The sequence below is a fragment of the Mauremys reevesii genome, linkage group 1 (genome assembly GCF_016161935.1).
Source record: "Mauremys reevesii isolate NIE-2019 linkage group 1, ASM1616193v1, whole genome shotgun sequence".
Classification (NCBI taxonomy): domain Eukaryota; kingdom Metazoa; phylum Chordata; order Testudines; family Geoemydidae; genus Mauremys; species Mauremys reevesii.
Window position 1 is genome coordinate 169,996,890 of NC_052623.1, and position 26,155 is coordinate 170,023,044.

A 26,155-nucleotide genomic window follows, 5' to 3' on the forward strand; every position below is an offset into this window, starting at 1 on the left:
AACCTTGATCTCTACCTTCAAGGAACCATAGTAACTAGTAGTTGCAAGACAGTTTAAGCAGAACAATGGTTTCCCTCAGGGCCTGTCTACTCTATAAGGCTGACTGTGCCAGCTCACAGTAGTCTGGAATTCTGAGGGGAGTCCACCTTCTGACATATTGGGGTTTTTAGTTTTTGTCACACTGATAGGGCAACATGGTTACAGAGCTGCCTTAAAGAATTGTGTTCACAGCTTCCATCTGTACCTGTATTTTCCCATCCATGGTACAGACAAAAAAACCCCAACAACCCCCCAACAACAACAATAAAAACCCAAACGATGTTAGAATATGGACATCCCACAGCATGCCCCGGCACTGTGCACTATCGGGGCTGAGCAGGCAGGATGGAGAGGCACCCTTGCTGGCAATCTCAGCAGTGAGGCCAAGAGTTGAATGGACCCTGGCGAATGAAGTATCGGCTCACATCCTTTGGCTTGTGACATATTGCTTCTGTGAACAATCCACGTCTCCAAGGCTGTTCTCCAGCACCTTCACATTTGAGGGTGGAAGAAAAAGAGTATATTGATGGAATGATCTCTCAGTAGCAGTGGTCTAAGCGTATCCCTTACTGTCACTGTAGTTTACGGGTAGCTATATTCACTAAATTCATTCTATCAGTATTGCTGGCTTTTGATGATGCGAGGAGTCAGGTCCTACCAATGTAGCACAAGGCCTATCCAGATGCAAATTCCTGCTTCTGCCATCTCTTTCCTTCAAAAAGGCTCATACACACCATCCTTGCTCATGAGCAGATTTGCATTGGCTCTTTCTGTGAATCCTGCCACTCTTTTTTTCTCAAGCTGGTTGCTTGCTGGGCAGAGAGAGGAGACTGTTCCTGCTTAGGTTTCCTGGGACAATGCTTGTCAGTTCACAGGCCGCTGCTGTGCCTGACAGAAGCTCTTCATTGTCCTGAATGAAAGCAGAAATGAGAGCAGGGTCTGGAAAGAGAAATAGGACATAAAATTAAATGGTTAATACAGTGTTTTTAAATAAATAAAGGTGTGAGAGTGTTTGTACCAAAGGTGCAAACACTATTGCAATAAAGTATAGTTTGGAGCAAATATAGGTAGAAAGGCACTTTTAAGCATTTTGCCCATGTTTCCAAACGCAGAGGAGTACACTGTCAGTAGATGGTAAAGACATTTACTTTTAAGACTGCCATCAATGTTACTGGGAACTGGGTGGTACATACTGAAAAACTCCCTTCAGATGTTTCCTACCAGACCAATCGATTTTAAGTAGTCTGTATGGAAGATCCATAAAAAGGCATTGCGATAGCTGCCCAAGGATATATTGATTTAATTTTCATTTTTGGAGGACTCAGAGTATTAGGGCTACATTCTTCTGCAACGAAGAATTGAATAGATGTGGTTTTATGGTATTTAAATATGCTGCTTGCTAATGCCTTTCTCGTGTTTTTCCTAGGATGTACATTATTCTTCTATGAGACTGATGGCAGATCTGGAATAGACCACAACAGCATCCCAAAGCACGCTGTCTGGGTGGAAAACAGTATAGTGCAAGCAGTGCCTGAGCACCCAAAGAAAGACTTTGTTTTCTGCCTCAGTAATTCCCTTGGGGATGCATTTCTCTTTCAGGTTTGTTCTGTTCTTGAGTTATACAGAGTTGTTCTCTTTTTAACTTTTTTGTTCATCTTGCAGACCAGGGTGAAATTCTGACCCCATTGAAATCCATGTCAAAATTCCCATGGACTTCAGTGGGGTCAGGACTTTGCTCTAGGCGAGTGGAAAGGATGGAGTTCCTGCTCAGTAGCATTCATTCATTATGTAGAGAAAACAACCCTGAGGGGGCTTGACACCAAATTCAGGTCCCTTGTACAGTCCCAAGTCTACTATTTTATAACACGCTGTGCTCTCTGCTTGTGTAGCTAGATTTAAAGTCAACTGGTAACATGTTAGCAAATGGTTTTGCAACCCTATGAAAGCCAGAACTTTAATACAACTTAGTGCTATGGTTATAACACAGTTTGCTCCCACCTCCACAGGCAAGACCAAACTACAGTATATAGTGCCCCAGAAGGGCTAAAACCAGAGCACTACCACACGTAGTTTGACTTCTATATTCGGGAGGGCAGCTCCAGTCAGGCCAATGGGGCCACGCGTTTGCGGGGGAAGGGTAAGCAACAAATTCTGCACCTGCCCCAAGTTTGTGTTTTGGGAGGGTGTTGCAACCCGCCAAACTATGCACATGGCTAAAACACAAGCCCTCGTCACAATAGATATGCAATTGAAGATGGGACCTTACAGAAAGATCTGAGAAATTTACATGAGCATGAGTTGTGTGAATTAACAGGAAATATTTGGAGGTCCATAGGTTCTTTTCATTACAGTTCACAGTGCAGAATCCCACACCACTCACAACAGACTCCGCTGAACATTTCACTTTCCTAGCTTAGTGCATACTATGGTTCTAAATGTCTTGCAGATTTTAGATATTAAAATCAGCTACTTTTCTGCTTTATTTACAATGTATAGTTTATTAGCAGCTTAAAGAAAACCTAAAACTATAGAAAGGCCAGATGCTGATCTGATTAAAAAATAGTGCTACCTTTCAACTGTCTTTGTTACTCTGATTGGTTTTTTGGGGTCCAATCCAGCATTCCTTTCACACCAAAAACTCCTGTTAGCTATGATCTGACATTCATTTTTTTTTTACCAAATGGAATGATCAGCCTGAATTGAGCAGTCATTTCCCAGCTACACTCTTACCACTTTATAAGCCTAGCTTTTTGTTGCAGATTTTCTCAGTCAGTGATTTTTTTTTTTAATCTGGTGACAATTTGGGACTGTAAATCCTTGATCAAATGGAAAAAAAATGTCTGGATTTTACTATATTTTTATATTCCAGTCCACTCTTGCAGAATGATTCTCCCCAACATTTCCTAATAAACCTTTAAAAGCAAAGCTCTCAAAAGTATGCCCAGCTTTTATAAACATGGGGCCCAATCCTCTATTGGTGTAAATTGTCATTGCTCTATTGACTTCAGTGTGGCTATGCTGTTGATGATCTTGGCCCATGATATTTATACACACACAAGGCTAAATTCTACCCTCGTTTACATTGCTGAAACCCCAGTATATTTTTCCATAACTAATATTTGATTTTCTTCGCTGCTTCCTCCCCAACTCCCCAATGCCTTTCTCTTAGGAGGTGTTTTTTGTCATCTGGGCGTGCTTCCATCCAGGGGGCAAATACAGTAGCATGTGGCCTCAGCATGAATTAAATAAGCTGTGAAGCACCACCACCATCAGATCTATTTACATGAGTATAAAATCTTTCATTTGCATTTCTTTTGGAAAACCTCCCTTCTTGTAAAATTAATGCCAGTAGAGGCTAAATACAGAAAAGGTCACATTCAATACATTTCCTTTGTGGCAACTCAAGGCCTTATTCGTTAAAAGCTCTGTGTCATAATGTCATGACTAGATTTTTATGTAACTTTATGTGGGAAAGAGCAAAAGTGAACCTTTTCAAAGTAAATTATTGTTTTCTTGTGACTTATGCACCTCCCCCCCCCTTTTTGCAGGGGGGGAGGACGGGTCTCCTATATAGTAGAACCCATGTAACTCTAAAGGAACAGAATTAGAAGAAACTGCAGGGGTGGATTTGGGGAAAGGGAAGGGGAATCAGCCATAATTGTGGAAATAATTTGTAAGTGATTGTAGCCCCAGGGCTTAATCTGATGGACACAGAATTACTGGAGCATGTACACTGCTGTTCAACAGTGTTTCTTAGCTACTAATAACACGCACATATAGATTCATACAATACAAAATGTTATATTAGTTAATTTAAAAAAAACAAACCCAGAGAACTGTAGTAGATTATTTCTATCCAATGGAGACTATAGGCTTAGAGGAAACATAAAGCCACTGTTTAATATTATACCTTTTATAACAACCTTTCTCACTGCATTGTGTCCAGAGACATCTCCTACATTATAATTCCCTGTTCAGTCAGTTCCTATCATGCCTACACAAATCCATTTACATGTGGATGTCACATGCATTTACCAGAAGTTCAGTGTATCTTGCAACACCACATACATTTGAGATACATGCAGCCTGTTTACAAGGTTTTTCCTTTCCACTGGAGGCAGAGCAATCCTCTTGGTCTGCGTGCTTAATAACCTGTTCCATGTCCAAAAAAAGTGTTAAAGTGCTTAACAAAAAATAGTCCCTCCCCCGCCCACCCCAAAAAAACAAAACAAAACCCAAAACAAGAAGTGAATCTGACATGAACATACTATTTTAAAAGAGAAATAGGACATTTTACAATTATTATTGCACTGTAGAGTACCATATATTTGATCACACAATAAAACATTGTTTTATTTTAATTATTTTTCCTCCATCATCTGTACAAAGAAGGGTTTTATACAAGAAGGGCTAGCTGCTGCCATCCTAACTCTCAATTAGCAGTCTTTACTCCACAAACAGTTTGATTATTTCAGTAGCATTGCTCGCCAAGTTAGGCTCTACTCATCATCAGGATTGGTGGCAAATTTTAGTGAATTTCTCAGTGAATGAGAGCTGATTAGATTGCTGTGAGCTTGTTTGGATTTAACATGGAAATGCAATACAATTTCTATGGTATCAGTAGAGGACAAAGAAGGAGATGTAACGTTAATTCTGTCAATATGGGCCTGATCCAGCTCCTGGGAACTCAGGAAAGCAACCCTGTTCAGGAAAGTATGTTAGCATATGCTTAACCTTAAGCACACCTTTGAGTCCCATAGAAGTCAAAGGGGATTCTGCATGTACTTAATTGCTTTCCTGAACTGGGCCTCCTTGGGAACCTTTTCATTGACATTGATGAAAATTGGATCAGGTCCTTAGCAAATAATGATAACCTCTGGTGGAGTAGCTCGAAGAGGCAGTCTTCCTCATTGCTAGTGACTGAAGAAAACAGAGGGTGGTGGAGATATTTATGGATAAGTAGGCTTAAATAGAACAAGGTGGTATGCTATTCACAGGTCCTTTAGCTACAAGACAAATACTCATGTGATTACTGTTAAAGGTTGACATGCAAAGGAAGTCAATTGAGTCTCTTACAACATATAGTTGACTATAAAACTTTGTTTCACTATATGCTGTAAATTAGTGAGGGCTTAGTAAGGGGGTTAGGGCGATTTACTTTTTATTTTGCAAGGATGGAAAAGGAGTACTTGACATATTTTCTTTAGCTATAAAAAAAACCCTCAAATCAGAATTCTGGACTTCCATGAAACTGCACCCCTGTCACAGACACTAGTCCAGCATTCCCCCCACACCTCCAACTACCCCCATACATGCACGCTTTGAGAGAGGCAAGTGCAAGGGATCAGCAGGATGTGTATAGAAATTATGTGGAATAAGAAGAGTAGGCCTTTAACAATACAGATTGGATTCAAAGGTGGGTATAGTTAGTTTCATGTTCCTGAAGGTGAGTTTAGCTTTCCAAAGTCTGGGAAATGCTGCAATCTTAGCTGCCGACATGAGAGGGGAAAACAAGGATTCTAAATAGCTCTCATCACCATAATATCTGAGTGTTTCACATACAGTAATAAATTTATCCCTGCAACACCTTGTGAGGTGGGGAAATATTATCTCCATTATTCACATGAGGAATTGAGACAAAGACTGACTAAGGGCCTGATTCAAAGCCCAAGGAAATCAGTGGGAGCCTTTGGTTAGGCCTTAAGTAACTTCCCTGAGGTTACGCAGAAAGTCCATGGCAGAACTGTGAACTGAATCCAACTCCCCTGAGTACCAGTCCAGTGCCTTAAGTGAAGATCATTCTTCTTCTTGGCCTCTTTAGGTTGACATCCCTCCAGATATGTTTGCAGTGTTGTTGTAGCCATGTTCGTCCAAGGATATAACAAAGTGGATGAGGTAATATCTTTTATTGGACCAACTTCAGTTGGTGGAAGGGACACCGGAAAAATAGATTACATCATGGAATGGGCCACCCAAATACCCTGGAAGAATACAGGGGAGAAACCCCCCTGCACACACACTAACCCCACACCCCTACTTTTCCCTACCACCCCACATTGGAACCCATAGCGGGTATCATCAAGCAGTTACAACCCATACTTGATGGGGACCAGATCCTGAAAGAAATCTTTCCTGAACCCCCTCTTCTGACCTTCAAACAACCCCCAACCTCACTAAGCTCATCATGAGAAGCAAACTCCCCACAGAACAGGACACAACAATTCAAAGTGGCGACTGGACCTGCCAGAACAACAGATGCAAAACCTGCAGACATCTCTCTACTGTTATGGCGATCAATATCCCCAACACACCTTTCAAGATCCTTGGCTACACATGCCTGTCACAACATATGGTGTACCTCATGCAGTGCATCAAATGCTCCAACAACTATGTGAGTGAGACCAGACAATCACTGTGCTCTCGCATGACAGAAAAATGACAGAAGACAAAAAACAAAGCAATCATTCCATATCATTCCATATCTGACCTCTCAGTTATCATCCTCAAAGGAAATATGTGCAACACCTTCAAAAGACAAGCCTGGGAACTTAAATTCTTAACTCTACTGGACACTAAAAACTGTGGACTTAACAGAGACACTGGTTTCATGACTCATTACAACAATTTATAACACACGCAACTCCCTACTAACCTTTAATTGCCCACTTCATTTTAAGCATGTGTGAACCCCTTGTGCTTCATGATCTGTTCAACCTCATATTTAGCTCAGACCTCTGGTTACCTTCTCTAGACCTGAAGCTCAAAAGCTTGTCCCTTCCACCAAGAGATGCTGGTTCAATAAAAAGATATTACCTCACCTACCTTGTCTCTCTCATCCCTCTATGTAGGGGAAGATATATGGTGACATGTTTTCCAGATTAGAATGGTAGCAAGTCCAATAAAACATGCATCTGATAAATAGAAAAGAAAATGGACCAGAAAATAATAAGCAAGAGGGGAAGTATGGGCATGTAAACTGGATCTCTAGCTTTTATTGTTTGTGTGAGAAACTTACATTTCTAATGACTTACCAGAATACTTTGTAATAAAACCAACAGAAAACTGAAAAGAGAGAATGGTGAGCGGAAACTTGCTCATCTATTAACAAAAGAACAGTGGTACCATTTGACATTTTATGTTCAGGTTGCTGACATCTCTACTAAATATTCTGGTGAAAGATCAGGGGATGCTGTTAGCAGCAGTAAATATGGAAGAGCCTGATTCTCATTCATGCGAAGGCCCCTTATTATAAGAAGGACGAATTGTTCAGTGCTTAAAGCACAGGATTGGTGTTATGGAGATCTTTTAAATATTCCCAGCTCCTTCATTACGCGCTCTTTGATATAGTATGATAACTACTATATGTCCTCATTCCCATCTGTAATATACTGATAATAGTACTTACCTACTTCCCAGGGGTGTTTGTGAGGATTGAATCCATTAATGACTATAAAGGGCTTTGAGACCTTCATTTGGAAGCAGCTATACTTTGCTCTTGTATTAAGCTATAAGCTGATACTATGGCCACGTATTATTTCATTGATTTATTATTAATTGTTGCATGCCAACCATGTGCGCTACGCTGTGAGGACAGACGTTCTCTGCCTCAAGGAATTTGCAGTCTAAAAATTTTCATTTAATGCTGAAAATTATTGTAGCATTACGAAGGCCAAGGAAAGTCATTTTTAAGCACTTGCTAGCAAATATGCTAGAGCTGCTAGGCATAGATATATGTGTAATTCTAAATACTGAATGCAGGGTGCTGAGCTAAAAATGGCCTGTTTCACGTGCAGTATAGAATGACAGTTTTTTATTTCTTCTGTTACAAGTGGATTTAAGGCTTTGGTTCTTGAGATCAAGGGAAGAGGAATCTCCTGCGAATTGCATTTGTTAATCTCCAATCAATTTTAAGAGGATCCTGACTTTTTTTTCCTTTCCGTCTCTTCAGACCTCTAGCCAGACCGAACTAGAGAATTGGATCACTGCAATCCATTCTGCTTGCGCAACCGCGGTAGCAAGACAACATCACAAAGAGGACACGGTCAAACTGTTGAAAACTGAAATAAAAAAGCTGGAACAGAAGATCGATATGGATGAGAAAATGAAGAAAATGGGTGAAATGCAGCTGTCCTCGGTAACGGACTCCAAGAAGAAGAAGACCATACTCGATCAGGTAATCTTACTTGTATATATGAAACAGATTAATATAAAGTATCTGAGAGACTTATAAATGCTGCTGCTGTTAGAGGCTTAAATATTGAACGCATTGATTCTTCTGTACTCAGCCTACCTAAGTATGGAACTCAGAAACTGCCTCGATTCTCTGTTTTCTCTTATCAACTTTATAGCTAGTATTGCCATCATGACTCCTCTGTTGCTTGTACTTCCAACTTAAAGTGGACAACTTAGCTGCATTTGAGAAACAGAAATCCTAGAGCAGATGTCTCTCCTGCTGTCACAATGGCACCTTATTTTAGGAAACTAACATATGGACCCCGCTTCATTAGACAGCATCACTCTTAACCCAGGCTGCCAAATGTGTTTGGAATTCTACCCGTAGAAGGAGGAGGCTTCTGGGTCTGTAATGTGCTGAGTTAAGGAGATTTCCCACCCCGCAAAAACCTTTGAGAAGAGGTGAGGGGGAGAGAGGACGCTTATCTTGCTGTTCAAATGGTTCTTTTCAAAGGCTTTAAATCCAGAACCAGAGGACAGATCAGTTTTTCTGTCCCTTTATCTTGCTGGTTTTTTAGCACTCTGAAAATATTTTGTACCAGCAATTTGAATTACTTAAATGAGTCCTCACATAGGCTGATTATAGGGCTCTTCCACTGATAAGATTAATTATCTCCAGTGTACCTCACTTCTTTTTCAAATATAACACCAAGCTTCATTGATTCTTAAACTACTGATGATGATGATGAAGAGCCAGGACTCTATTTGTGGAATCTTGTTGGGTTTTTTGGGCTTCTCATATCTCTGTTGTCCTTGATGTATAAAATCTGCTTCTTAGGAGCTATTCAGAAGAGAATCCTGGGAAACAAAGAAAATGAAAAATGGAATTTTAATACTGTTAAGTAGCAGTTGCCTTGGGAGAAGATTTCTACTATGAACATAAAAATATTTGTTATTCATCCAATTAAAAATCTTTGAATAATTTTTGTTTCTTTTCCCTCCTTTGAAATGCAATCAATGTTGATAGAAAATTTAATTAATGTGATTTTCTAGTAGTAGTTTTTTAAATAGATATTTACTACTGTGTTCTTTTTTCTCTTCTGTACCACTCCCCAATCCACACTTTTTACAGATCTTTGTTTGGGAACAGAACCTTGAACAGTTCCAAATGGACCTATTTCGGTATCGCTGTTATTTAGCTAGCCTTCAAGGAGGAGAGCTGCCAAACCCAAAAAGGCTACTTGCTTTCGCAAGTCGTCCAACTAAAGTTGCAATGGGCCGTCTTGGAATCTTTTCAGTATCTTCTTTTCATGCACTGGTGAGTTTCAACTGAAGCCAGAGGTCAGGACTGCTAAACTATAAATCGCTTGGTGGTTTCATAGAAAGATTAAATCACCAAAGGCTGGCGTTGGTGTCTGTGGAGTAAATTCTTACTTCAACACGCAGGGATTGCTGCATTTTGGGATGGGTACATGTCTTTGATCGAATTTTAAAAAAGGATACTCTGAAGTGATTGTCTTGAAGGAGATTTGGTATCAAGTTTGTTCTTTTTAACAGTCGGAGAACCACACCTTTTGTACATGTATAATATTCATGCCAGATATACATTATACATATCGTCATTATAAACACACTGCTGACTGTTGTTACCAAAACCGTAATGGGGCCCAAGAACTTCCTTACAGACATGGTGGTGCTGCAGGTGTTAAAGACGACCCAGAACCAAAATCCCTGTTCCAAACTTCGAGAGAGTCTGGATCCAAACTTTGCAGCTGGTCCCCATCTCTCCAGTGGGCTGAACCAAAAGCCCGGATGTGACCAATTCTGAAATTTGAGAAGATTTAGCTTTGGCTGTGAACTTTGCAGCTTGGGCCCATCTCCAATGCCTGTGAACTCATAGGGCCTGATCTAAACCCCAGAGTAGTCAATAGGAGTCTTTACATTGACTTCAGTATGTGTTGGATCATACCCAGTATGGCAAGACCAACTTTCCCACAGAGTGAATAAGATTATTGGCCCATCTAGTCCAGTATCCTGTCTCCAGCAGTGATCAGCACTTGATGCTCCAGCAGAAAGCGTAAAACCTCCCCTGTACTCTTTCCCATTTGGCAAACATGCCTTCAGCTGTGTTAAAATGGTTTAAATTTAAATACCATAACCATACAGCTCTTTAAAACACATAAAAATGTACTGCACACTGTTGCTTTTTGTTATGAATTTAAATGGCATGCCTGTAGTTTAGGCTTGGGTTCCTGGAGCTTTACAGAAATAGCTGAGCTCTGCTGTTGTCTTGTAGATGTCAGCTGTACCCTTCAATTGTGAATACAGAGCTGTAATTCAGTCAGAGGCGGTTTTATTCTTTTATATAAAAAGATTAGCATCATCATCCTGATAATTGCTGGTGAATTTATATTTTTAAAGAAGCGGGTCTTCATTTACATTTGTGCTCATTTTATTTTGCCTCTAGCTTTTTGGTGATGAATTTTATTGCATTGCATGGAATTTAGCTAAATCTACCTTCTCTATAGCCCCAAATTTTGAATATGTTGTCTTGGAAAAGAAAAGTTCTCCCTTTAATAATGCATCAGTAGTACAGTTACATTGCTGTAATTCAAATATAGAGTTGAATTGTGCAAGATATGGGGCACCTGAACTCCCATTGAGGGTACTGAGTTATTATGGTGATGACCATAATATAGCAAACTAGATTGACAGCACACTCATCCTCTCTTAGGAGAGCTTGTGTAAATTAGCATAGGGCTATTGACTTCAATAGTGTTGCATTGTTTTACATCAGCTGAGGATTAGGCCCAATTTTGTTAACTAAATTGCTTTTTTTTTTTTTTTAAACAAATAATTTCAGATGAAAAAGCCCAAAGATTAATTGATAGAAAAGTTCAGAAGTCATGGTTAGGTTGGTGGTTCTACACTGTGTTAGAGGGCTTGTTAGGTCTTTCAGATATAAGACAGATACCATAGATAAACTAAGTACAAGTTCACATGGTTTGCCTTTATGAAGCTAGAAACCTGCAATGACAGTTCAGCTTCTGTTTTTCCCTTACTTGTCCACTTTCCAGATGACACACATGATTACTCTCGGTATATCTGTTCTCTGGATGCCCAACCCAGTATTCTGTTATGCCAGTTCTCATACAGTATTCATGCTTACAGTACCAAAACCAGTCTCTCAGCGTCTTATCACAAAGCTGCCTAGGTTTCTTTGTTCTACCCATGACTGTGTGCCAAACGACAGTCAGATATTGTTAGTTTCGTGTGTGGGACTCTCTTAAAAGTAGGTTTCAGGAAATTCACCTCCAGGGTTGCAAGGCGGGTGTGTCCTTTTCACTTTTTCCCCCAAGTCATACTTGCCATACTTCTTACTGCTCCTTCTTTCACAAAAGAAGTGCTTGGGTGTCCTGCATCTTGGAAGGAACACCCAAGAAGCTTGCGAAGATTGCTTCTTACTGATGATCTATTTTTTCCCAGGAGGGATTCCCCGGTTGGGAAACCTTCCCAATTACCATGTCATGTAAACTGCAGTGCCCCAGATTACATAATTCTGTATAATCACAGGTACCACCGGAGTATGGGGCTGCATTTTAGGGGATTAGGTAGGGTGGGTTATTTTGTTATATAGCACAGATTTCATGGGGAAATACTATATCTAATGTAACAATCTGTACTTTCTCTCTCTCTTTCTCTCTCTCTCTAGATAGATAGATAAAATCAGGAAAACTGTGCTATAGAATAATAAACTGTCACCTCCTGAGCCTCTAGAGCTGTATTCCATGGGGAACTGTGATGTCACCGAGTGATGCATTCTGGCGCATTACAGCAGATCAAAAGCTTCCTGAGAGGGAGGTAGAAATGAAGAAGTGGGGTGGAAAGAATTGTGCCCTGAAGGCCTCTCTTATTCTGGCTATTGGAGGAATTTAGTACAGAAAAATATACTTAGTTCTTCATCTTCCCTTTTCTTGTTTTTAAACACATTATTCACCTTTAAGGAAATACTTGTATTTAAATGCCTGACATTTGGCCTGCTAGAAATCATGAATCTGTTTAGGTGAGCACAGTCCACTTTACATGCAGGAATAAAGACACAGACGAAGCTCTTCAAAAGTGACTAGTGATTTTGGGTACCTCCCTTTTTGAGTGTCTAACCTGAAACATTATAAAGGGGCCTGATTTTCAGAAAGTGCTGAGCACTCGCTTTTTGCAAACCAGGACTCTTTAAAATAACTCAAACTGGGCACCCAAAACCATTACATACTGTCTTTTTGTGTATGTAATGTTGGAAGGAATTAGTTATGTTACAGTGGGAGGCAAATAGCTGATCTGGAGTCATCAGCATTCCTGTTGCGAATACACATTGGTTGCTCCAGTATTTACCATTTTCCCACTGGACTTCACCATCAAAGCCTGTAAGCAATGGTATACTGGGATGCTGCAGCCTTTAATTGTAACACCTTACGGCACTGGCAGGTGGCAGCTCGCACTGGGGAGGCCGGAGTCAGAAGAAGAACACAGGCCATGTCCAGATCCGCCAGCAAACGGAGAAGCAGGTTTTCTTCTCTTTGGGGACTGGATACTACCTCAAAGAAAAAACAAGGGAGGCCAAGCATTAACCAGGTAGGTAGATAGAACATTAAGCTTCATTGTTATTTTCAAGGCTTATTTTATTACCATGCGGTGTTGGTTATGCAGAGCACTTTTAATGTGCTTTGCATACCCAGCCTTAATCTCTCCTGTTTAATCTTTCAGGGTTGTGTAGTCATCACACTTAATATTCTCTTCAAAATGAGTCATTGTAATTGCAGATAAGTATATAACAGCTAATGTTTAAATGGTCCTGCGTGAGGTTTGAGGCTCATACCTTTTTTGAGATGAATGGGTTGTGTTCCTATTGATGCTGTCCTTTGTCTGGAGACTGTTTTCTGCAACTTTAGGTTAGTGAGGCAGCAGCAGAACATCTGTTTACAGCTGCATTTTTATAACAGGAAAAAAATAGGAAATTAATTTTTCTTTAAATGAAAGCTTAGAATTTGTAGAATGTTGCAGCCAAGTTTGGAGAGAGCCCCGTAATGGACAACTTTCTGTATTTAGGAGGAACAATCCATGCTGCTTTTGAACAAAAATCTTTCATTTTCATGCTGTGCCTCCCAAAATCTTCCACAGACAAATGTATTTCAGTGGATTAAGCAGGTGTTCCCCTGCCTTACTCTCCAAACATCCCTAATTATAGCTTTCAGATATTGGTAGTTATGCCTCATCTAATTGCAGGAATCACAGGGTTTTCTTTTTCTTCTGTTCTCTTTTTTTGGGAAGTGGGCAGGGCAGGATTTGTTTTGGGTTTTAGGCCTGTGATTTCCTCCTGTCCCTGTTGTTAAGACAGTGATGTGGGTGGGGGAGTATTTATTGCTGAGGAACATGCCATATAATGTGTTGTTAATGAGACATTAAAAATCCACCTCATGCACATTCTCATCAAATCTTACCTTTATCTATCTCTCTAGTCAGTTCAGCCCAGTGATTACAAAGGGGGCAGAATTTCACTAGAGAACTAGCTGATGCCTGATGAGCATTTTCAGAAGTTACATTTCTATTGTGTGTAACATGCTTGCTTTTAAAAAAATGTCCCCAAACCAAGCAACGTCTCTAGTGCTCAGCAAGGATTCTGTCCATGACAAGTTTCTGATGTCAGATATTTGTGCCACAGAGTGCCAAATCCCACTCTCACTTTTCCCCCCGCCCAACAGAGAGAGGTGTATTTCTCTCCCCCCCCCCCCGCCCCTACCACGTGCCCACTCTTCCACAACCCTGAATTGGCTGAGGAATTTTGCTCCAATTAAAAACATTAGATCTGGACAGAGACCAAGCTTTAAAGAAAATTCAGAAAGTGAATGTTTTGGAAGGTTACCAGTATGTCTAACTCTGTGGGGCTTAGGCACCTAAATACCTTTCAGGATCTGGGCCTATATGTTCTCTGTAAATTTAGGCCCCATTCCTGCTGATATTTACTCATATGCTTAATTTTAAGCATGCTAGTCGTCCTATTGACTGTTAAGTTAAGGGTTTGCAAAATGGGAGATTTAGATTGTAAGCTCTATTGAGCAGTGTCCATATCTCTTTCCCATCCTGCATAGTTCCTGGCCCATCTTAGACACTACATAAATAATAATTAATAACACAATTATAAACAAGTGAATACATGGAGTTATAGAAACTGTTTTCCAGTCTTAACTCTAGCAGGCTCCTTGTAGTGCCTGATGTAATGAAATCAAAGCTGTGTCTCTTCCCTTCACCAAGATGATAAATGCTTAAGCCCTATGCCCAAAGCTGTAGTGGATTGTTAGTTTTGGCAGGTGTACCTGTCTGGATCCATTCCAAGTCGGTTACTGCCTGATCCTGCAAATACTTCTTCTCTACTTGAATTCTTGCTCGTGCACAGTCCCATTGTCTTAGTGTTCTCACCTCGTGCTGGATCATTAACTGTTACTTCACTAGCAAGAAGTCATGTTGTGCTCAGACTGCTGTGGTTGGATGAGTATTTACAAAATAAACAAATAAGCTTGCTTATAAGAATAATTACACAGCACTCTTCATCTGGAGATCTCAAAGCACTTATTGAAAGTGGGTAAGCGTTATCCTCATTTTACAGATGGGGAAACTGAAGCACAGAGAGGATAAAAATTGTCCAGGTTCACACAGCAAGTCACCGACAGGACTGGAAATAGAGTTCAGGCCTCCAGTCTCCCAGCCTGGTGCCCCATCCACTAGGATATTCCTGCCTTCCTCTGTCTTTTTAGGAATCTGATCTTTTTCTTTTATATTTTTTGTGGTTATCATTGAAATAGATTTTGTCAATTTAACTTACATGCTTGATGTCAGAGACTTTTTTTCTTAAGACCCTGTAATGTGTCCTATTTAGAGCCTGTTTCCAGATTTGAGAGCATTATTGAATTATGTTATAAAATAGCATCTTTTGCTCTGCAGGTCTTTGGTGAAGGAGTTGATTCCGTGAAGAAGTCTTTAGAAGGAATCTTTGATGATACAGTACCAGATGGCAAGGTAAGAAAAACCTGGACTTTACAAAGGAGTTCCAGTAATTTATTTGCCTACTTGAAAATAAAGTACATTCTTGCAGTGCTAGTAAGATGAGGTAGAATCTTGATAGGGAGGCAGATCCTATGACAGCAATTCTGCCTGTAGTAGTTTCTACCAGGCACGGAGGGGCAAGATGGGGCCTGCACCCTATGCACACTAACATCTTGCCATGAATGGGATGGAGTCATTGCAGTCATAGCTACAGGGATCCACTGGACAATCCATTCTGTGGCTGGAGTTGCAGAACTCATAAGGACTGTGAACCTTAGGAAGATTCTTAACCTACTAGTTTTAGCATATAACTAATTATCGTAGGCATTCATATTGTTCATAATACTGTCATCATTTGCCATGTGCTAAGTTTTTTACTTCAGCAGATGGAGGTGATGATGCAACTGTGTATGTTAATATACAATAAACAGGCCTTGGTAATGTTAATTGTAATTGGCAAAGGACTTATGTGAACCTACTGCTAATTTAGGATTATTGCAATTGGAAAGTACAGTATTCTCCATATTTAGCTTTAATACTGTATGCGCCGCCATAAGGCTTTTAGCTTTCCGAAAACAACCACAATCCCCTTCCCGAGCACCCAGAGGAAAGTCAGCTATAAAACACTGTTAAGCCGGTGCTAAGGAGCACATTTTTAACGTAGTGAGTAGGGATTTAGCTGTGAAACTTCATTTGCAGCGAACAGGAATTGTGTAGCTCTGTCACTTGCTCAAAAATGTTCAATTTCAACCTACAGAAGAGAGACAATTCAAAATGAACACTGGGATGTGCTATCCTGTAATACCTAGAAACCTGAGCCCCGTCAGCTGTTTTCTTTGTGCTTGGTTAGGTAACTGGGAGTTGTGATGCATTGGAGCCTTAATTTTTAACATCAGTCCTTTTTTTATATTATGCCCATATACCCTAATACCCATAGGTATAGCTCCATTTAACTCCATAGGCATTTTGCATTGACTTCAATGGGGTCAGAATTTTACCCACAGTGTTTGTAGTTTAACCTTTACACTTGTACTTGTGTGGCATCTTTCATCTGGGGACTTGAAAGCGCTTTACACTCACTGCTGAATGTAACTCACAGTTCCCCCATAGAGTGGATATGTTATCCTGTAACGGGTCGGACTCACCCCTGTGGCGCCTCCTGCTGGTGACTCCGGGAATTAGCTCAGTCCAGCGTTCGGCGCGCCCTCTGCAGGCCGGTGATCCACCTGTCTTCTCCTGGCCCCCGTGTCCCTCCCAGGACCCCAGTGCCTCTTTAACTGGGTCTCCCCCTCCCAGGGGGACCCGCACTCTACTATCCCCACTTTGCCTCAGTGTTGGCTACTGCCAGTCATTCTCTAGCCCCACGTCCTGGGGCAGACTGCAGTATCAGCCTGTTCATCATTGGCAAGGAGGGTTTGGACCTGCTGCCTTGGCCTACCCCTGGGCTGCCCCCTGCAACCCCCAGTACCCTTTTGGCCTTGTGCTAGGCCGCAGCCTGGGGCTTTCCAGTCCAGAGCTCCCCAGCTCCTCAGCCTTTCCCCAGCCCTGCTCCACTCAGGTACTCTGTCTCAGCTCCCTGCAGCCAGGCCCATCTCCTTCTGAATACAGAGAGAGACTGTTTTCCTTCTGGCTTCCCTGGCCTTCTTATAAGGCCCTGTAGCTCTGTTTGGGGCGTGGCCCCAGCTGCAGCCACTTCCCCAATCAGCCCAGCCTAAAGCCCCTTCCCAGGGCTGTTTTAAAGCCCCAAAGGGCAAGAGCGGGTAGCCACCCCACTACATATCCACATTTTACATATGGAGAAACTTAGGCTACAGTAGAGTTAAATGAGTTGAGCAGTGTCCTGCAGAAAGTCTGTGGTGGAGGCAGGAACAGCACCCAAATTTTCGGATTCTCTATCCAGTGTATTATCCATAGATCAGCCTTTCTTGCTTGTTATATTCCATATCTCCTGGTCTATTTGTATCTGTCTGTCCCAAGAAATGGAAACTACGTGGGTATTTTAATTAGTGCTGTGTGATCACAGATACAATTTAAAAAGAAAGTTTTGGAAGGGATATGAAGCCCTCATGCAACCTATAACTACTGGGGGTTAGGAGGAAACTTTCCCTGCTGCAGTTTCTTCCTCTGAAGCAGCTAGTGCTGGCCATTGTTGGAGACAGGATACTGGACTAGATGACCACCGGTATAATTCTGTATGGGAATTCCTGTGTTCCTACCACCTACGTATTGAACTTGACTATAGTGAAACTCCATTTATATTGTTATTGTGATGTACAATAAAAGCCCAAAATTCTTCCAGTCCAAATTGCAATATACAAACTGCAATTCCATTGCTACTTGAGCATCCACTAAGGGCTGGTCTACACTAGAAGAGTTATACTGGTGTAATTATGTTGATCGTGGGTGTGGTTTTTTTTAACCAATATAGATATACTAATATTAGCCCTAGCACAGACACAGTTATACCTGTATAAAGGTGCCTTATACCACAATAGCTTATTCTTCTTCCCACACTAGAGTAAGCTGGACTGGTATAAGCACATTTATACCAGTAAAATTGTCTCCACGCTGCGGGGAGTGGGGAAGTAGGGGGGTGGAATTGCCATTTTAATCTGTACCAGCATAATTAAAGCAGCAAAACGTTCTAATATAGACAGGCTCTTAGTCTAGGTTTGTGAATAAAATGTCTTCCCTCTAACCGGGTTCCCCAGTAGGGTGTATGTATAGTACAGCATACTGGCTTCCTTACACTTGGTATTGAAGAAGAGATGGACGATATTTTACCATCAATGTTTTAATTAATGGATTTTTCTATTCAGAGGGAAAAAGAAGTGGCACTGACCAGCACCCATCAGCATAATCCTGATTGTGATATTTGGGTTCATGAGTATTTTACGCCATCTTGGTTCTGCCTGCCAAATAACCAGCCTGCTTTGACAGTCATCCATCCAGGTGACACCACAAGAGATGTCTTGGAAATGATTTGTAAGGTAAAGGTGCACTTTTTGAAATGAACTTTTCAGTGAAGGTGTTTTTTTCATTTCCAGTTTTTAGGCATTTCATGAACAAATCTGTTATACAGTGTTTAACAGACCAGTTGGACTTTAGGTGTAAAATCACAATAACACTGAGTTGTTTAGTAAAATTGCATCACATTGAATAGGAAACAAAATCCTTAAAGTTAGTGTTTAGCTTTTTTAAAGAAAAGTCTGTGTTTTTGTTAGTTATCTTTTTCTCTTAAAATACTACAGTGAATCTATAAACTGCCTTCACGTGACATCCCCACCAAGCCCTTTACAATCCTTTCCCAAGATGACACACCTGCATGCAATTCACCTCCTCCCCCAACATCTCTATTCCCTTCCCCTGACAAGCCACCCAAAAGAACTTCCTGCTGCTGAAAACCCGCATGATAGGGGACGCTGCCTTCTTCATTCCCATTACCAACCCCACCTGCTTCCCCGTGACAGAGCTAGCTCCTGCCAAACTCTCACGTTACCTGCCTCCCCTCATACAAGTGTGATGACATCACCCATTTCCCAAATTGCTAAGTAGCTCCCAGTTTTCAGGTGTCATCTGCCTGCCAAATAAGGAGTGTTCTGAGAGCTAAAGCAAGAACTTCAAAAAGAATATGAAGTCACTGGAATAAAAAAAAAAAGTTATCTGTATACACCCATGTTGCAGAGTCAGTTTCATTCAGTGTGGGGAAGGGAAGGAGAGAAGGGAACTACATCCATATACTGGAAACACATTTAATTTTCAAAATAAATCATTCAGATAAAAAATTGGGCAAGCTTGGCTATTAAAAGCTTCCAGAGCTTTAAACTTCCAAATCTCAGGAAATGAAGTTTATAGCTTTGGTGAATCTAACCCATACTCTCAGTGCTAGTGCCCAAATAATGTGTTCTACTAACCAGCTAACTTGCAAACTAAAACGCTGTTCTGGGGCTTCTTTTTACTTAAAATATCAAGATCTATTAACAACTTAACTTTGGGGAGTTTTAAAGATACGTTGCGTATGCTTCTAAAGAGCTGGAAGGTGCAAAGAAAGGCATTTTGTTTTGGGTAATTATACACTGTACTCAGCTCGCTGCCAGGTGCACTTCTAAAGACTGCTGCAGCTTCTGAAAGCTCCTCATTGTAGTCGGGGAGAGATGCCATTTTTACGAGAGAGACATAATAGGGAAGTTAGTGATACACTATTAGTAATGATTTATTTTTAGGGCTGATATTTTCCTTCTGGATAAGAGTGATTAACTCAGTGGGTCAGATCCTCAGCTGGCGTGAATTGGTGGAACTCCACTGACTTCCATTTACACCAACTAAGGATCTGGTCCATGTTGCATTTTTGTGGTTTGGGGTTTATTTAGAGCTAATATCTGTTTCCTTCCTTTCCATAATAGTTGTCAGTCAGGATAATACTGATGGATGCATTCTTTTCTATAACATTTAATAATCAATCTCTTTCTTCTGTCTCTTGCATTCAGCTCTTTCTTTTTCCTTTTACTATCTGATCCACATCATTTCACATCAGTTTGCCATCTGCCATCTGAGAAACAGTCAAGTTCTGGTATAGTAAACATTTCAAGATCTACATTTCATATAAACCTCTTCATGTTGTAGATGTAGTTAAGATTACTCATGTCATTAAACTGATCTTGACTATTCTATCCGATAATTCAAAATGCAGTAGAATATTTGCAGAATAATGCATTCTTCTTGCGAATGCTGCTGTTTGTGTGTAATCGTCGCGTTTTAGGATTTTTAAAAATATTTTTAGTATTTGGGCTTATTTTTAAGATGGTTTGGTTTTCTCTAAGATTTAACAAGTGATGTCATTTGGAAGCCAAGAAAAAAACATCAGTTTGTGTGTGTGTATTTAAGTATTTCATACTAATACGTATCTATGTAAAAGCATATATAAGTATAGATAGATATTTGTATAATGACTGTATGTTTCCAAAGGTGCGGACTTATATCTCCTGAATTGAATGAAGTGCCATTCTATAAGCCCAATGTATCTGCCAAGGCTAATACATTTTCTAAGAAATGCCATCTGGATCAAAATATATGATCAAGATTATCAATTGACCCTTCTATTTCTTCTGCAAATTATCAAAATCAGGGATCTCTCAGAGATTCATGGAAACAAATAAGCACCACTAAGGAATGGAATACAAACATGGTGTAGAAATTTCTGGATTTGAAAGACCATCTACTGAAGTTGACCAACAATTTTGTCCTGTTTTCTGTCCTCAAAATCAATTAGGAGGAGAAATCTAAATTGACACTGCTCAAAACAATATTCTGCTAGTGGATTTTTTTCATGGTTTCAATACTGCATTCAAAATCTCTCCATTTGCCTCAGTCCTAATCTTTGAGATGGTGAGCAAAAAGGTTATGATTCTAATCAAACATCTCCAAAATCACCTGCAAGAAGATAGATACACTTACAATTTTCTTTGGGCCTGATTAGGAACCCACTGAAATAAGTAGAAAGGCTTTCATTGACTTCAGTGAGCTATAGATCAGGCTGTCCATGGGGAAAGTTGCTGTGGTAAGATGATAGCAGCCCCACGGATTAACATATACACTCAGTGATTTCTATAGGATTTCTGAATAGTGTTCAGGAAAATTGAAACATCATTATAAGGATATTTCGTGGAATAGGAAGAAATCTAGTATTGCTGTTTGGAAGCTACAAACACACAGAAGCGTGGGCAGTATATGTCTCTTTGGATCTTAAACTCTATTAGATTCCATTTAACGTCAGGCTAAATCTTGTTGGCATGTCATTCTGTCAATAACTGCCAGGCAGACATCTCTGATGTTGAATGAGCTGCAGAATGTACACAAGGCACAAGAGATCGCAGAATGACAGAGATGGCTACTGGGTCATCTATTCCATTTCTCTGTCAGTATGTGATTTTTTTTTACCGATAGTATACTTTTGTGCTGCTTTGTCCAGTTTTGTTTTAAATGTCTTACACAATGTGGCATCTATACGTTCCATATCCAGTCTCACATTGAGATTTATCAGAGAGCCCCCTGATTGTAAATCTAAATTTTCAGATCACTCTCAGAATACAAGGCAGGTGTATAAATGTATTGTGATTGGATTCGAGGTCCAGACACTGTTTAATGTGGCAGGTTTCTCATCATTGACTCCTCTGATAACTGGTGAGAGTAGATTAATCTGACCAGAAACTGATGTCTGGCTGATTTATTATTCTGCACAATTAAAACAACCATTCATCTCTTTTGTGTGTGTGTGTGAGAGAGGTAGTATAAATAGGCTGCAAATAAAATGGCAAACTGATAAACGCTGATCTCACAAAAGTTTCGGTAGAATGAGGATGTCTTATTTCGCAATTTTTTTGTGTGGTATATTTTATTTCTGATATATTGTCTAAATTACAATGGTTGTCCAATTTGATACTCAGTTTTATGTAGTGATAATTTCATCTGTTTAAATTAGACAGATTTAGATGTAAAGTCAACAATAGATCTGATTTAATTAGTTGTGAATAATATTTGTTTCAAGTGGGGTCCTTTTTCAGTGTGTGACTCTTTCCTGGTTCTAGATATCCACTGCAAGTTCATAAATGAAAAAAATCCATAGGCTGATATTTAAATAGTTCACGGTAGCTATTTGCTGTGCATTATTCATTATGTATGATGTGTGGTTCTTCACCTAAGTCCTAGGTTGTTGCTTCTGCTTCGTGATTGGATAGCTGAAATTTTTACAACACTAAAATAACAAATAGCACATTATTAAATTCCTGTACAAATTTTCAGATCAATTGTACTAATATCTGGGAAACGTTTGGGATTTGTGACTATTTTCTGAATACAAATAGTGAATATAATAGGACTCCACAAATAACAGTGAGGGATGTACTTTGTGAATCACATCGGGTGCTAGTCAACAACTTATTAACTTTGCAAAGTAACTTTTGAATACATCCTTTGTGTTTGTCATTGCCCTAATGCATTTTGATTACACACTGAGTTAACCTCAGTTTGATTTAAGCTTATTAACTGTGCAGAGGAAAGGTCATTACCATCTCCCAGGTCAAATGCCGTACTCGCGGCTAACCATAATGTCTTTAAAGTGACATAGGGTGTTTCCACTGGGAAGTAATCCAGTGTGCATCCCTAGAGTCATCCTCATGCTTTTTTAAGCTAGCATACTGTGTGCTGTGTACAGTCTAAAGCACTGAGGTGGATATTTTATGCATAATCTTGCTTGCAGACTTATCACAGAATGCCTCAATGTTAAACTATGAAAAGGTTCAGAAAGAAACTACTTTCATGTTGTATCTTTCTCTTTGTTAGCCAGAATATATTTTCTTCTTTGTCTTTTTTTAAATGTACTTGCATACAGGAAGTATGGTCTAATTCCTTTGCATTAATACTGTGCGCAACATCTCTATAATAGTATGGAGTGGGTGAGGATAGAATTGCCAAATAAGCAAAATTGAAGGTGGTACTTAGAGTAATAGCATTACTTATGAAATACTGATAAGCAGTTAGGTGAACATTTCTAATTTGGAAGGGGAGGAGAAAGAAACTTTCAGACTCTATTTAGGTTACAAAATTTTCACACCTATTATGAAACATAAAGAACTTTTTTTTTTCCCATGGTGTCATCGTCTATTTTCTCCTTAAACATATGTGGTTTTGTTTTATTGTATATAACTGTAGTCATTGTCTTTTCTCTCTTAAAGTGTCTCCTCTGTTTGTTGCAGACATATCAGCTGGATCATTCCGCTCACTTTCTGCGTCTTAAGTTCCTGATAGAAAACCAGATGCAATTTTATGTACCAAAGCCAGAAGAGGACATCTATGAATTGGTAATGCTAATTGCTGAACAGTGTTAAATGACACTTTAGTTTACAGGGCACTATTAGCTATTCACTTGCATTAATCAAGGCAATTTTAAATCCAGATGCAATTATCTAATATTTGTAGTACATGGAGTTAGGCTTTTTGATTTTGTAGACCAAAAGTCACCTTGTAGCTATAGTGCCTTGCAGTCCATAGCAAACAGCCACACCTTATAAATAACCTTATTTGCATCCTATAAAATAATCTCAACAAGTATTTCTTCTTGTTGACGGAGTGGATTTGTACTCAGTGTGTGTGTAATAAAATCACCGTCACTGGTGGCAACCACTATATTTAATGCTGAATTGGAACTTCCACTCTAATGCCCCTTTTTTCTAACGTTCCTAATTTTCAGTTTGCTCAAAGAAATCTCTTTTGTGTCAAAACATTCCATACTTAGACACTGCTCAAAGATGATTTTTTCCCCCCCTGTTGGGCGGGAGTGGAGATTGAGATAAAAAGGCTCTGGAGTAACTCAAATGGTATCAGATTGCTTTCCTCCTGTGTTTCAAATGGAATATTTGAATTTGTATATCTCAAAAACTGCTGCAGTAAAAAAATCAGTTAAAAAACCCTCAAACACCTGTCAGTTCAGGATGTCTCTGTTAATGATACCTGACTTAAGGATGTGCTGGGATGGAACAACACCCTTAACCTCCACCACCATTATCACCCTTAAAACAAAATAGAGAAATTAAATGAGGGAGAAATAGCATTAATGGCACATTAGAACTGAGAAATGAAACACTCAAAAGTCAGGAAACTCAAATGTTAAGGAGCCAGATCCTGGCCTTCACTGCTTAGAGGGATCAGAACAGCCTTCTGGGAAATTCCCCCAGCACCAGGGTAGCATAGGGCTGATGTAGCCATCCAAGAGTCTATGAAAAATAAAGCCCTGATCCTGCAGTACTTATGCATAGTGCTTAACTTTAAAATCTTAATTTGAAATCAGTGGGACTATTCACATGCTTAAAGTTCACAATGCACGTAAGTGTCTGAAGGACCAGGACCTAACCTATTAGCAGAAGGACAGCAGTGCATGTGTCGTATTGTACATGTGTGTGCTTACTACAAAATCTTTGTGATTATTTTGATTTAGGTGTTTCTTGAAGAGATCCTCTTGCAATTAACTTATAATAAAATTGACTAAAGCCTTCAGTTTTGTAGTCTCTCAAATAGCTATTTACAGGGTTATGTAATATTAATGTTGCCTAACTCTACTTTCCTTCTAATCAACAGCTTTTAAAATGTATTCCTTTAGAAAAAGTTTAATAGAATTTCTGAGGCAGCTAAGATGTTCTCTTTTCTTTCCTCATAAACCAGGTGATTTTTCAATCAAAATTAGAGATTTGAAATCTATATTTTCAAAAACATAATTTTATAATGTAAATGAAGTAATTATAGTCAAACATGGAGGCTTCATTTGTTATGTGCTAAAACTTGTAACCCTGAGGGGTTTTTTTAGTGTTAGCTGCGCTACAGGGTAGTTGCTTTTTATTTTTTATTTGTTTTTAGTGCTTTTTAGAGCAAATAAGCATGTCAGGTTTCTTTTGGCTGAAACTTGATATGCTAAACTGCTTTCCTTTCCATCTGATTTAGGTGTTACTGTTCTGTAAAGTAATGCATGGCTTTAATTGGGAAACAAGGGACTCCGTAGTAAAGGCCTGAGCGCTTTGGGTTGGAGCGAGGGAGAAGGCATCAGGAGTTACAGGAAGGGGCGGGGGCGGGGGAACAAAGCTTTAGAGGAAAATGACATCTGTGCAAGAACATGAAAGGCTTGAGAAGAGTTAAAAAACTACTGGAGATAGCAATGCCTTGATCTTTTGAAAACAGTGGGAGCTGAGAGAGAATCTGACTGGAACGAAGAGGAAACACTGCCACCTAGAGTTGGAGATTGGGCTTGCTAGATAATGAAATGGTGCCATGCTGTTGTTCATGGTATTATGAGTATAATAAATTTTGTAAGAGGCTCTTGAACTGACTGCAGTATAAAAGTGTAGGTTATTAAATCTCATCTTTAAGATGCCCCTCTGCTTGTGCTCATCCATTGAAGTGTGACAACTCTGGGCTCCTATTTAGTCCGTGAGGGGACGCTGCAGCGGGATAAAAGACCTACGGCTCGGCCACAGCCATCCTAAGTCAGCTGACTCAGGTTCACTGGGCTCGGACTGCAGGGCTAAAAATTGCTGTGTAGAGGTTTGGGTTTGGGCTGGAGCCTGAGTTGTGGGACCCTGCGAGGGTCTGAATGTCTACCCCGCAATTTTTCACCCTGAGCCCCATGAGCCCATAGCAAGCCCCACCTCCTCTCCATGGGCCAGATCCTCAGTGTGTATAATTCATCGGCGCTGAGTTGAAGTTAATGGAGCTATGATTTTTTACATCAGCTGAGGGCCTGGTTCCATGTCTTTGGAAACCCCTTGCTGAGAAAGTTGCTATGGAGCAGTACTCTGTAGTCTGCAGACAGTGTAGCGTTCACATGAGTATTTTCTGTGCAGCCTTCCCTACCCCCACATAGACATGCCAGTCACACTTTGTTTCTGGCCTTTTATGCTGCTCAGGACTTCCTCTTTGGTTTAGATGGCACAATTCATATTGAGGAAGGGGACTAGAAATACTTTATGTTGTGAAAATATCCCAGTTAAGGAATCTGTAGTAAACTTGTTTCTAGGGTGGCATCATTTCAATGAAGGTTATTTACATAATGATTTAAATAACTTTTTAAAAAACCTTTGATTTAAATCAGGTTGAGACTTTGTAAAACTAATTTGAATTTTTCTACTATTGCAGCTTTAGATGATAATGAACAAGATTGTAAATGCTGCTGCTTCTTTTTTTAAACAAACAAACACCACTCCTAGCAGGGTCTCTTATGTGAATTTTTTAAAAACTGCCATAGGCAAAAATCAAAATATTGAAAATTAAGACTCAGATCCTGCAAGTATTTAACCAGATACATAGC

General features: G+C 39.9%; 1 protein-coding gene and 1 long non-coding RNA gene across 5 annotated transcripts in view; one reads left to right on the forward strand and one right to left on the reverse strand.

Annotated features, from left to right (window-relative positions):
• TIAM1 (TIAM Rac1 associated GEF 1) overlaps positions 1-26,155 on the forward strand; it is a 267,398-nt gene that overhangs the window by 188,745 nt on the left and 52,498 nt on the right. For all 4 annotated transcript variants that reach the window (XM_039520731.1, XM_039520734.1, XM_039520732.1 and 1 more), the window contains 7 exons: positions 1,466-1,638; positions 7,988-8,212; positions 9,344-9,529; positions 12,694-12,840; positions 15,205-15,279; positions 18,126-18,296; positions 23,058-23,162. In XM_039520731.1, the coding sequence (XP_039376665.1) occupies positions 1,466-1,638; positions 7,988-8,212; positions 9,344-9,529; positions 12,694-12,840; positions 15,205-15,279; positions 18,126-18,296; positions 23,058-23,162 (1,082 nt within the window). The remainder of the gene's footprint in view (positions 1-1,465; positions 1,639-7,987; positions 8,213-9,343; positions 9,530-12,693; positions 12,841-15,204; positions 15,280-18,125; positions 18,297-23,057; positions 23,163-26,155) is intronic.
• Positions 471-12,793, reverse strand: LOC120395925. The gene is made up of 3 exons (XR_005592891.1): positions 12,601-12,793; positions 8,896-9,069; positions 471-978 (listed from the first exon to the last, which is right to left on the reverse strand). It is a non-coding gene; the product is annotated as an uncharacterized LOC120395925 (long non-coding RNA).